Here is a 13,196-nt window from a genome sequence, read left to right on the forward strand (position 1 = left end):
TCATTCTATATGTGTCCCTTAGTTCAAGTTTTTTAACCTCTCTGGGCCTGAGCTTCTAATGTATAAAAATATGGAAAATATCCTGAGGATTATGATTATTTGCCCACCTCATTACACTATTGGTATCACATACAGTTTTATATTAAACATTTCTGTTAGGATTAAAAGAGAAAGTATGACACCATGGCCCACCTTCCCCACATCTGTGGCTTCTTCTAATAATCCTATTTGCTGTGGGGCTCTTGAGGAAAATCAGCTTTCTTAAAGCCCTCTACTCCACCTCAAGTTAACTTGTTCTTCTCTTCTACAATTTAGATCAAGTACAAGAAAAATTATGAAGACTCAAAGGACAAATTTACCTCAATTGTGGATACTCCAGAACACCTGCGTACTACAAAAGTCAACAAACAAATTAGTGACGTAAGTGCAAGAAACACTGAATGGATTCTCAAACTCGGGGAGCATTTGCAAATGTAGAGGGACATTTTTGACCATCACAATGTCTGGAAGATTCTCCTGCCATTTAGTGGGAGGGAGGCAGGGATGTTAAATGTCCTGCTATGCTCACAACTCTTCTTTTCCAATAAAGAAGTATTCCAACTAAATTGTCAGACACCCCAATTTAGAGGCAATGGAGCTTTAGCAGAAAGCATGAAAGTGCCTGTTGATTTTATAGACTTCTCTTTCCTTTAGGTACACTCAAAAACACACGAAAAACTTTGCATTTATATTTTTACATTACATTGTAAACTGAGGTGCGCAATATTGTCTCCTTCTGCTTTTACTTCTCCTTCAGATACTTTATAAGTTGGAATACAACAAGGCCAAGCCCAGAGGCTACACGACAATCCACGACACACCCATGTTGCTGCATGTCCGAAAGGTCAAAGATGAAGTCAGTGATGTAAGTACCAGAATGTTTGCAGCCCCTCTCATCTTGGGCTCTTTCTAACGTGATATAATGAACCCCGGTCCAGTTATCTATTCCTGTGTAGCATTCACCCTAAAACTTAGTGGCTTGAAACCAAAATCATCTTTTTTTTGCTGGTGATTCTGTGAGCTGACTGGGCACGGCCGAGCAGATCCTCTCAGCCATGTGCCATGAGAAATGTTAAATACACCCAGTGCACTGTCTATGAAGACAGGAATGTATAAAACATTCTAAAAATATTTTTTCGTATTTTTTTATGTTAAGATAAGTTTCAGCACTTCAATCATGAACATCACTTGTTCATAAATCCTCTATCAGATCCTTTCTCTGGAGCAGCCCGTTCCCTCTCACCATAGAAAAATGAAGCGTTTCTGTATCCATTCCTCCAAACTTTCTGATTATAACAATAACCAGAGATACTGATGAAAAATATGGACTTCTAGGCCTTTCCCCTAAAAAAAACTGATTTACTAGGTCCATGGCAAAGTGCAGACAACTGTGATTTGTATGATGACACTATGGGGCTTCTTTAGAACAGTTTTACTTTCAGACTTAACCACATTAAAACCTAAAATCCTCGGGGCGCCTGGGTTGGCTCAGTTGAGTGTCCAACTCTTGGTTTCGGCCCAGGTCATGACCTCATGGTCGTGGGATCAAGCTCCTCATCGGGCTCCATGCTCAGCAGAAAGTCTGCTTGAAGATTCTCTCCCTCTGGCCCTCCTTCCACTCTCTCCCTCCCTCTCTCTGTGTCAAGTAACTAAATAAATCTTAAAAAACAAACAAACCTAAAATCCTCTGCAACAAGTTAGTGAGAAGTCCCCGACGATGCCCCAGGGCCCGTATTTAGAGTGGCAGAAGTGGGTGAAGCTAGAAATGCCAGGCCCAGGATGGGCTGAGTTGGGCCCACAGAAGCTAAGCCTTCCCCATCCCTCTCCCTCCCAACCAAACCCCACATGCCCCAACTTGCTAAATTTGGCTCTAGTAATGAGGGTAATGGACGGCATCCATCAATTCTTTCATTTGTCAAGTACTTATTGGTACACAGTCTTTGCCCTCCAGGGGCTCAGCTTAACGGAAGAACAGACAGATAAGCACATCATTACAACATGATATAGATAAAGCCAGAACTGTGGGGGCACAGACGGAGGGCAAGTCTAACACCATCTGGGTGAGCTAGCGGGGGAAAGTTTCTCTTCCATCAGCAGTTTTCAAGATGTTCTGAACTCAGGTTTTTCTGAGTTGGGGAGGGAAAAACACACATGGCCCTTTCAGCCAAGCTTAGGGGACATAAATCCTATGGGGACACAGGTGACCATACTCAGGTCTGGGGAGCTAGTTTGAAGATCTGAGACAGGAAAGTACATGGCGGCATTTTTTCTTCACAACAGATTTATTCTGTCTAAAGAAGCATTACGTACTACAGTCATGGTTTTAATTTCTTGCTTTTAAATGCTTAGTAGGCCATTGTAAAAATTAAACTTGTCTCACTGTGTTTCCTCCCACAGCTGAAATACAAAGAAGTTTACCAGAGAAATAAGTCCAACTGCACCATTGTGCCAGACTCTGTTCATATTAAAGCAGCCAAGGATGCCTACAAAGTCAACACCAACGTAAGTTCCAGAAGCTTTCCCAAGGCTAATGGGGGATTTAGCTTCTGCAGGACACATGACCTCCTTTTTCGTCTCTTCAGGTGATTGAGCTCTAATGAGTCTGGATCCAGGGTTAGCCCCAGCAGCATGACTACTAATGCTGGAATCTAAGTGCTGCCTTGGTTCTCACAGAGGAGAGCGGGGAAGAGCCAGGGTGGCAAACCCCATGTCACAGGTGTTACACCCACTCGGCCTCCCTGCCAGGTGGCTGAGAAGTAGGAGATATAATTCTAGAATGAAGGCTGCATGTTGGAAAGTGTCTCAGCATCTTTCATTCCCTCCACCCTCTATACCTTCCTCTTGCCCTGCTCTAGAACCTGCTTCTTCTGGAAAACACGCACACACACGCACGCACGCACACATGCACACGCACGCACACACGCACATTTTAGTCATGTGAGCCTGTCAGAAGTCGGTCTATGTTTCTCCTACTCCTATCTCTCCGTGCTGACTTTTTTTTTTTTTTTTTGTGGTAGGACATCTTAAAGCCTCAACCACAGAAATATTTTCATGCATTTTGATGAGTCTGAACTTTTAAAAATATATATAAATGGTTAACTAATGAAACCATTATAACCCAACGAATGCCCACTAGTGCCAGAGAGAGCATACATTAATCAGGGTCAGCAAATACCCTCAGGGGCGGGCAGGGAGCTTACAGGTGTCCCGAGGATGGATTGAGGGCTGGGTAGGTAGCAGGATGGGTGCGTGAAAAAGCAAATGCAGGCAAATGTACAACGTAGAATCTGGGCAGTGGGTGTATGGGCTGTTCTCCAGGATTCTCGTAGCTCTGCTGTATGTTTGAAAAGTTTAACAATAATGGGGGAACTCACGGCATCAAAAGCAAACCTCATGGAAAGACATGCAGAGTCGATTGTGTGCAAATTATACCTTGACAAAACAGAAAAAGAGGAAAGAAATGTGCCTGATGCTGAGGGCTCTTCCAAAGACGCAAATGAAGCCGTGTGTGCTTCTGGGCCTCACGTTAGGCCCAGGCAGCCGGCTGCCCAGCTCAGGGGACAGTCTAGCAGGCGTGCAGGCCAGTCTCTGCCGGGGTGATCCCAGCTCCATCCTGTAGGAGCTGCCTGCCCTTGGGCAGTTCGTTTAACCCTCTAGCTGGTTCCTCAGCTGTCGATTTCATGCAGTTGTTACAAAGATTAAACGAGGTAGTAGTTACCAAGCACCGAGAAAAGTGCCTGGCGTAAAGTAAATACTGTAAGTTTAATCATTTCACAAAGATTAAGGCCGAGTTTAGCTAGCAACTGAAAGTCCTTGACTCTGAAGGTGATAAACTACAGCTGACGGAGTTAAAGGGATTGCAGAATTATTTCACCTGGAGGCCTTTAAACGTTTTAGCCCCTATTTTGAGACCAAAGGGTCCCATGAGATGACCTCTTCAGTGGCTGACTATTGGCATAAATCGTACAGAAATGTTGCTTGGGGCCCTCGCTTGCATAAAGAACCATGATTTGTTGTATGTTGAGTTTGCACGATGAGTCCCTCTGTGCCACGCGTGGGGTTACGAATTCAGCCCGCTGAGCGAAATGACCTGTTTTCGTCTTTTACCAACAGCTGGACTACAAGAAGCAGTACGAAGCCAACAAAGCCCACTGGAGGTGGACCCCTGACCGACCGGACTTCATCCAGGCGGCCAAGTCGTCCCTGCAGCAGAGCGATGTGAGAGGGGAGGGGCAGTGGGGCTCTCTGCACGCCTGAGACAGAAGCATGAATAATGACTCCTGATAACCACTGTTGCGGGTGTCAGCCTGGCTCACTTGACCTCCAAGTGGGGGGGGGGGGGGGGGGTGATGTGAGGAGCGGAAGGCAAACGCAGGGAGCAGACCTGCCCTGCAGCCTGCTCTCCCACAGCCGGGCCCAGGCACCATGGTGCAGTCTTGGGTGAGGCTGGGGAGGAACTGGGCGTGAGCAGGCGGGAAAGGCCTGGTCCTGCCGCAGGGCTGGAGAGGAGGGAGCCCAGCATGCAGTGAGGGGCCAGCAAGCCTCCGCCCCCATTTTGGTAGCAAGTCCTTCTAGTACCCTTAAAAGAAGAAATCCATACAGATGACAGTGAACACTGGCTTCCTCCTCCACCTTTCTTCTGTTTCAGTTTGAGTATAAGCTGGACCGAGAGTTCCTCAAAGGTTGTAAGCTTTCTGTCACCGATGATAAAGACATGGTGCTGGCCCTGCGGAATTCGTTAATAGAAAGTGAGGTAAGTATCCAGTGCCTTCCGTGACACCTAACCTGGCTCAGGGCCGTCCTCTGCGGCACAGTCCCCAGCGACACCAGGGAAGGACGGAGGAGGCTGGTGTAGGAGTTCAGGACTCTGTCCCCACTGAACGCCAGTGACATGGCAGAGCAGGGCGACAGGCAGGGGAAGCTATAAAATCCAGGTGACCGTTCTCGATGTATACTGCACTGCGAGATCATTCACACGGCAGGAATTGGGAACTGAAGTTCTGGCTGGATTCTATGAGGAAACGTTCATTTTTGTGTGATCGTATTCTTCCTATGTTTCCTCATCTGTAAAGGAGAAATAATGCCTCCCAGGATTCGGGAGCCGGTCAAATGACATATTTGAAAGTCCTTTGAACTAAGGCTGGGTGTATAAAGATTCATCATGAGATCCATTTGGATCATTATTAAAGCCTCAACTTGCAAGAGAGAAAGAAAATCTCTTTTGTATATTTCCCAAGATTTCCCAACGTCAAATCTTTTATGGAGTTTAATGTTGCTACTGTGTCAAAGATTCTGTTTTCCCAGCTCTATCTAGTGATTCGGGGACTGAATAAATATATACCGGATACCCAGAGGAGCTAACAAAATACTTTTTTCACCCCTGCAGCTGAAATACAAAGAGAAGCATGTCAAAGAAAGAGGAACCTGCCATGCTGTGCCTGACACTCCTCAGATCCTCCTGGCAAAGACTGTCAGCAGGCTGGTGTCTGAGGTAACCCTCCAGCAACCATCTGCCCTGCTTCCGTCTTGGGCTGATGCCCCAGGCAGACACTCTAACCAGCTCTCTGTGGATTCCCTCAGAACAAGTACAAGGACTACGTGAAGAAGCACTTGGCCCAGGGCTCGTACACAACACTGCCAGAGACCAGGGACACCATCCATGTCAAGGAAGTGACCAAGAATGTCAGTGATGTAAGTGACCAGCCCCGGGACTCTTGGCAGCAGCAACGCCACTCTGCCTTAGAATCCAGGGAAACCCGGGGCAAGCTGCCTTGTTGCTTATAAGTGCTTTCCTGTACGTCGCTTCACCCTTCCCATCCTCAGTGCCTATGTGTGAGTTTTCAGTTCTGCTTTAAAGGAGGACTCATATTTATTAGGTTTCCTATTATGGCAACTATGGCAGACATGCATTTTGCCAGAAGATACGTTATCCTCAATATGTTAGTAACTTAGCATTAATAAAAGGAGGAAGCATTGCTGATTAAGAATGGCCTCTCATATCATTAAATTGCTGAAAAATTTTAAAGATTTTATTTATGTATTTGAGTGAGAGAGCACAAGCAGGGGGAGCAGCAGGCAGAGTGAGAGGGAGAAGCAGGCTCCCCGCTGAGCAGGGAGCCCAATGCGGGGCTCGATCCCAGGACCCTGAGATCATGACCCAAGCCAAAGGCAGATGCTTAACCGACTGAGCCACCCAGGGGTCCAAACTGCTGAGCAATTTTGGAGAAGTAAAATCACTACTTTGTAACTCAGTAATCCCTGCCCACTTTGTCCTTATCAATAATGCATTAATAATCTTGCTATTATATTTTTATGAGCCCAAATGGTTCCATATATTTTTGAAAGCTAGAAATGGGAAATGAAAGAGTTTAATTTGCTTGTAGTCAGTTCTCCCAAGATTGTCATGTGTGTCAAGTGTTGGCTCCCAGGACAGAAAGGACAAGGAAGAGCTAGAATATGGATCAGAGATCCAGGTTCCGGACTAATTGTAAACTGGGGAGCCGTGGATTTTCCTGGAGATCTCACAGTTCTTCAGGTAAACCAGTTCTTTTCCCAGATTCCTCTGCTCACGTAAGTAATTCTGGCTCTATTTAGACAAATTACAAAAAGAAGTTCGTCAAGGAGAAAGGGAAATCCAACTACTCCATCATGCTGGAGCCCCCGGATGTGAAGCATGCTATGGAAGTGGCCAAGAAGCAGAGCAACGTAAGTTCCCCTGGCCGCACTCTCAGGGCTCCCGTTGAGCCAGTGGATCCCAAATTGGTGCATATTGGGCTGGTTCCATTGAGTGGTATTCCTAATTTCCTATCTGGTAGTTTAAAAAATATGGTAGTTTAAAAAATCGGTTTGGTTTTAATAAAACGGTTCCTTGTGCTCGATGAGGACTTTTTCAAAGACAGCATGTCTCCCACGTGAGTAAACATTTTTTTCTCTCCAAATGAAGGTCGCATACAAAAAAGATGCCAAAGAAAACCTGCATTACACCACGGTGGCTGACCGGCCCGACATCAAGAAGGCCACGCAGGCTGCCAAACAGGCCAGTGAGGTAAGCCTGTGGTGAAAATGTACCTGTTCCCCAGAGGTCACGGCCACCAAGCAATTCAAGGCACCCACCTCTTAGAATGTATTGCCCATCTTGGTTTTCTTTGATTCAGGTGGAGTACAGAGCCAAGCACCGCAAGGAAGGCAGCCATGGGTTAAGCATGCTCGGTCGCCCAGACATTGAAATGGCCAAGAAGGCAGCCAGGCTGAGCAGCCAGGTAACACAGACGGGCGAGTGGCAGCTCTCATGTGAAAAAGCTTGCAGGAAGACATGATTCCCAGCATGGAAGGGCAGAAGTAGCCACAAGAGAGATCTGGGTCTTTGACAGCATTGCTGAGCTTCGATAAGTTAGATCGTAAAAGTCTACCAGGGGCCTTGTCTCTGGTTTGTCTCTAACATCTCCAGGCCTTTCTCATTCTCCACTTCTCCATTTATGAGGGTGTGTCTACATGTTTGTGTGCTTAGTAGTCTTCATGGAACAAAAACATCAGCTTGTGAGGTCCTACTGGCACCTCTCCTCGGTAGTAAGATTACATCCCAAGGGTGGGATTCATACTTGAGTCATCTGTGGGAATTTAACAGGCAAGAGTCATGAAATTCGAACTTCTAAAACCCAACCAGATGCAGTCACCTTTATTCTTCCATTCAGCATCCATATATCGCATGACTGGGCTAAGAACTGGGGGGGTGAACAGATGTCATCAGTCCTTATGTCCATGGATAAATAATTACAATTTCGGGTGATGTGTAATCAAGGTATATCCAGGGTGCTGAGGGGAAATGTCTCGTTCTGTCGAATTTTCCCGTAAATCACCTTCTGTAGCCATTTTACCTAGGCATGACAACTCTCTTTCTTTCATTCAACTCAGTCACATTTATTGAGCAAGTCTACTCTGTCTTCCTACTCCAAGTGGCATGTTCTAGACGGAGGGGATGGGCCTGCACAGAAGTAAATCCTTCAACAAAGTTCTATAGCATTCTACACGTTCCAACACAAAATCAACAGAAAAGAGTGTAACTTGGTCAGTCCCCTGACCAAAGTTAAGAAAGCAGATGAGAAAAATGGAAAGAGATGTCGGCTTGCTGGTGTCAGTCCCTCATCCCTGATGAGTGCATTAGTTTTCTTCAAATGCCCCATCACAGAGGCATTGCAAGATGCAGCCCTGTGCCTTTGCTCTCTCTTTTGGCCTTTGAGGTATTCTTCCCAAGTATCAGCCGGGCAGTGAAGTCAGGATGGGGGAGGCCCCCACATCAGAAAGCCCCCGTGGGCCCAGGGCCATACTGAGAAGTTACAAACCCTGAGAAAAACCTTCCACAGAAAGTAATCCCAGATTCCTTCTCCACATTTGAGATTTCACATAGGATTAGAAATGCGAGCCTCTTGATTTTCAAAAACAGCAAAGTCTTCAAAATTTCAACATCAAAATCATTTCTTTGTTTTTACCTTGATGTTGGCACAACCTTGGAAATTTTTTTAAAAACGTATTAAAATTTGGAACAGCTATTAGTAGAGTAAGCTGGTATTTATGCTAATTTTTTAAATTGAAGTTAGCCCTTTGTATAGTCTGACTTTCATTTATCCTAAAAGTATACTTAATCTTATTTTTGTCATTATTGTAAAACGTCTTACTCCTTCTAGCCTAAATCATATTGGAGGCCTTGCCCCCCACACTCTGTTCTTTTTTTACTCAGAAATTATGCCATTGTTTGCTAAGTTTTTAAAAATCAAAATGATTTGGCCAAAGTACCATTTTAAAATTACAAAAAATTCTCCTAATTTAACAGGTTCCTTATGTCTCACTCTTCTGAACCATATACAATCCCTCTTTGAACTCCTTACAGTAGACCTGAAATGCTTTTGGTTTCACTGGTTACTAGGGTCAGAGCTCCAAATCAAATTCATTAGGTCACTGAATGTAGCTTGAAGCCTTTAGCTTTTTTCCACTTACTTTTGCTCTGTATTAAAAAGAGGTGATTATCTTTCTTACTTCTGGATAATATAAAATGAGCAAGGCAAATACTATAGCTCTCCGTCTTACCCTTGACTGCCTGTTGCCCCAACGCAGCTATTGGTTGTGCTCTTTACTCTTAAAAGCGTCCTAATGCAGATAGTAAGTTATATGATCACTTTACATATAACACATTCTTCTGTATTTATAGTTCCTCCATTTCTTAGTTTTCGAATTAAATGATGTTTGAAAATAATTTGGAATTTTGCATTTGCTATTAGGTTAAATACCGAGAAAATTTCAACAAAGAGAAGGGCAAAACACCGCAATTCAATCCAAAAGACAGCCAGCTCTACAAAGTCATGAAAGATGCTAACAATCTCGCAAGTGAGGTATGTTTGTTTGTTTAATTGTGGCAAAATATATAACATGAAATTTGTCATTTTTAACTGCCATTTTTTAACTGTATGATTGGGGGCACCTGGCTGGCTCAAAAGAGCGTACGACTGTTGATCTCAGCCTTGTAAGTTCGAGCGCCACGGGTGTAGAGATTGCTTAAAAAAATAAGTAAATAAATAAAATGTACAGTTGAGTGGCATTGATTACATTCACGGTGTTGTCTAGCTACAACCATTATCTCCGTCACCCCAAACAGTACAACCATTAAGCCATAACTCCATTCCTCTCTCCCCCCAGCCTCTGGTAACCTCTGTAATCTATTTTCTGTCCCTATGATTTGCCTACGAAAGAATCTTATATAAGTGGAATCCTACAATATTTGCCCTTTTTCGTCTGGCTTACTCCGCTTAGCATCATGTTCTCAAGGTCCATGCATGTCATAACGTTTGTCAGAACTGCGTTTCTTCTAATGGCCAAGTCCTATGCCATTGTGTGTGTGCACCACATTTTACTTCTCCTTTTGTTGACGGACACTTGAGTTGTTTCCACTTTTTAGCTACTGTGAACGAGATGTGTGGATTTTCATCACCATCTCCAGAATTTGTTTCTGGATGGGATATCTTACCATGGCTTCCATTAGTACCGTCTTCCAGTTCCTATTTATGTGATTTCGTTTTTCCCCCTTCACATGCAGGTGAAATATAAGGCCGACCTAAAGAAACTTCACAAGCCTGTGACTGACATGAAGGAATCTCTGATAATGAATCATGTGCTGAATACAAGCCACCTTGCCAGTTCTGTAAGCTCCGTCATTTGCTACAGACACAGCAGCTTTCGCACATGTGCAGCTGAACTCCTTTGCTGAGCTCACATACATGTCCTTGTCTGCTCCCGGGACACTAGATTTATTAGAAAGCTCTTTTGTGTAACTGCATCCTTCCAAATTACAACACTAGTCTGTCAACTCTCCACGGATTGTGACACCTCTCAGAATGTAAAAAAGCTTTTATTCTTAGACTAAACATTTTATTTTCTAATTAAGCACTTCCCTCCTTCTAAGGACATCGAATCATGGTTTGGAATAGTTCCTTTCATTTTTCACTTTTCAAACCTCCTTTGAATACGCCGTATAACCTAAGCGTTGACCGTCTGTATTAACTGGGCAGGACTGGACGTGGGTCTTCCACCTTTGACGTGTTTTTGTAACCCCCCACTTAGTGTTTGCTGCTCTTAGTTTGGTCTTGACGAGGATGCTGTGTAAATGTCTAACCTAAAGAGGAAAAACAGAAATGCTGAGCAGCTTTTCCATCTGTGTGTCTCTTGCCCTCTTCCCCTCAGTACCAGTACAAGAAGAACTATGAGAAGAGTAAAGGCCACTACCACACAATTCCTGATAATCTGGAGCAGCTTCATCTCAAGGAGGCCACAGAGTTACAGAGTATAGTAAGTCAGTCAAGACTTTTCTCTCACGCACATTCAGCTGCAAGGTCAAACATGTCCATGAGTTCACCTCAGAATGGTAGTTATAGTTTTAGTAACCGTTGCTGGAGGAAAAGGTCGAAAGATATAAGGGAGCTTGGAATTTAGCACCATTTTGAAACAAAATTTTATGCTATAAATAACAGCATCAACGTGTATTGGAGAAATAGTGCCTATACACACAATGTGTGTTATTCAGATCACTGACAGGGCCTGGAAACGTAAAGATGATGTTCTGAGGGAGACAAACCCCTTACAGTAACCCCAATGTGCCCTCATGGGTCTGCACCCCCACTTAGGAAACCTTGCAATGGTGACAGCCTTTGGAGGGTTTTTGAGCAGAAAAGTAACACAATTGGACCCACCGTTGAAGTATCTGTGGGTATTTAAGGAATTGAAAATTTGTGAAATAATTAAGATCCTCAAAAGAAAGCACTCAGAGAAGGAGTTTGCTATCACATGACTTCCTGTATCACAAATCCAGAATTATTTAGGACCCTGTTGGGCATAACTGAGAGGGCGAAATGATTAGAAGTGTCTTCATGTCATCTGTGAAGGAGCCTAGGCCTCCAGGTTTCTATTTTCAGCGAGAATGCTGACAGTGAGCGTTGCATGAAGAGGCTGTGTGAACAAGGGCCTCTGCCTCTCTGACTTTCCATTCCCGAATATCTGCGGGCTGCCCCCACTCCTAATCACATGTCCGCGTCCTCCTTTGGATTGGGCCAGTGTATTTGTAGTGATGAGGACATTGTGTTTGTAAAGTAGCACTGGGGCTCTTTTGAGAATGTCAGATTTATTAGTAAGTCAGTCGACATGTAAAGTAGTTCTCATTTTTATATGAACATATATTGGCTGCATTGAAAAAGTGACCAATTATGACCTATGACCAGTACAATAACTGTACTGACATATAAAGAAAGTTGTATCGAGACCCCAGGTCTCTGATAAAAGTCCTCATGAAAGAAAAACTGGAGCTATTTCTTGGAAACATTGGCAGATGCTGTGGTTACAGTGTTCACATCTACACCTATCAGATCTTGGCCGACCTTCTCTGATGGGGGACTTGCCCCATGCATTTCCTTGTCTTGGCCTTTCTCTCAGCTGATCCTTCTGCAGTGAGTCTTTTGTTTCCTTGAATTGAACACAAATCCTGACTCTGCCTTGCCGACAGCAAGGGTGGTTTCTCCCAGGCAACAGCAAAAAGGTACTAGATCTGAAACACAAGAACCTGTTTTGAATGGCAATGAGATGCCACCCATGTGGACTCATGTATGAATTAAAAAGAGATTGTCCCTACCCTTGTCTCTGGGAATTGACCAGAGGAGATCTAATAAGGCTTTTCGTCACTAGGTGAAATACAAAGAAAAGTATGAAAAGGAGCGAGGAAAGCCCATGCTGGACTTTGAAACACCAACGTACATCACTGCCAAAGAGTCTCAGCAAATGCAAAGTGGGGTAAGTCCTACAAAATGCACCACACAACAAACACACCATCAGGCTGTTAAAGACAAACTCTGCCCACACGTGTCTCCAGCCTTCTGTTATCCAAAAGTTGTGCCCGTGATGGAACTTTTTATCATGTGGTCACTAAAATGTTTCCATCTCAGAAATCTTACGGTTCACTTGCACTAAATGTTCTGAACGGTAAATACTTAATATGTATGTTTTCTTTCAACTCTCATTTTCATAGCATTAGAACATAGCAAATTATTCTTAACTCTGAAACAAATTATATTGAATATAATATGAATTTTTCTTCGATAAATGAAAAGTTCCCTCTGTACAGACCCACCATTGGCTTTGGATTGCTCTTAATTGGAAGCCCCAGGCCAAACAGAAGAATAATGATCAAGATGTCTATCAAAACATCAGATGTCAAGATGCCATTTTTCCTAAAAAAATTTGTTTTTTCCTTTTTAACGAACAGAGAAGAGTGGCATCTTATTTTGAATTTTAGGAAGTCTGTGTTCATTGGGAAACAGACTTATTTTGGGCTTTTACGGTTCCCCCATGGGGCATAGCACCAACTGTAAGGACAGAGGGTTGATGAGGTAGCACTTCGCGGAGCTTTCTGTTGTGTAGACGGCCAAACAATCACAAGTGTAACATAGCCTCATACAGTTGGCAAATCTGGGTGAGGGGCTGTGGACGTTCCTTGTGCTAGTCTTGCAATTTTTCTGTAAATTTAAAATTCTATCAAAATTAGAAATTATAAAAATGGAACTCCAGCGTTTATTCCAAGTCTCCCGATGAGACAGCCTAGTCTGGGGATTGGAGAGGAGACGGGG

General features: G+C 43.9%; 1 protein-coding gene across 1 annotated transcript in view; it reads left to right on the top strand.

The window, feature by feature from the left end:
- NEB (nebulin) overlaps positions 1-13,196 on the top strand; it is a 271,288-nt gene that overhangs the window by 232,403 nt on the left and 25,689 nt on the right. The window contains exons 118-131 of the mRNA XM_040644991.1: positions 316-420; positions 797-904; positions 2,437-2,541; positions 4,153-4,257; positions 4,688-4,792; positions 5,426-5,530; positions 5,620-5,730; positions 6,634-6,744; positions 6,983-7,084; positions 7,194-7,298; positions 9,312-9,422; positions 10,124-10,228; positions 10,768-10,872; positions 12,259-12,363. Coding sequence (XP_040500925.1) covers positions 316-420; positions 797-904; positions 2,437-2,541; positions 4,153-4,257; positions 4,688-4,792; positions 5,426-5,530; positions 5,620-5,730; positions 6,634-6,744; positions 6,983-7,084; positions 7,194-7,298; positions 9,312-9,422; positions 10,124-10,228; positions 10,768-10,872; positions 12,259-12,363 — 1,488 coding nt within the window. The remainder of the gene's footprint in view (positions 1-315; positions 421-796; positions 905-2,436; positions 2,542-4,152; positions 4,258-4,687; positions 4,793-5,425; positions 5,531-5,619; positions 5,731-6,633; positions 6,745-6,982; positions 7,085-7,193; positions 7,299-9,311; positions 9,423-10,123; positions 10,229-10,767; positions 10,873-12,258; positions 12,364-13,196) is intronic.

This window comes from Ursus maritimus, unplaced genomic scaffold (assembly GCF_017311325.1).
Source record: "Ursus maritimus isolate PB19 unplaced genomic scaffold, ASM1731132v1 scaffold_1, whole genome shotgun sequence".
Taxonomy (NCBI): domain Eukaryota; kingdom Metazoa; phylum Chordata; class Mammalia; order Carnivora; family Ursidae; genus Ursus; species Ursus maritimus.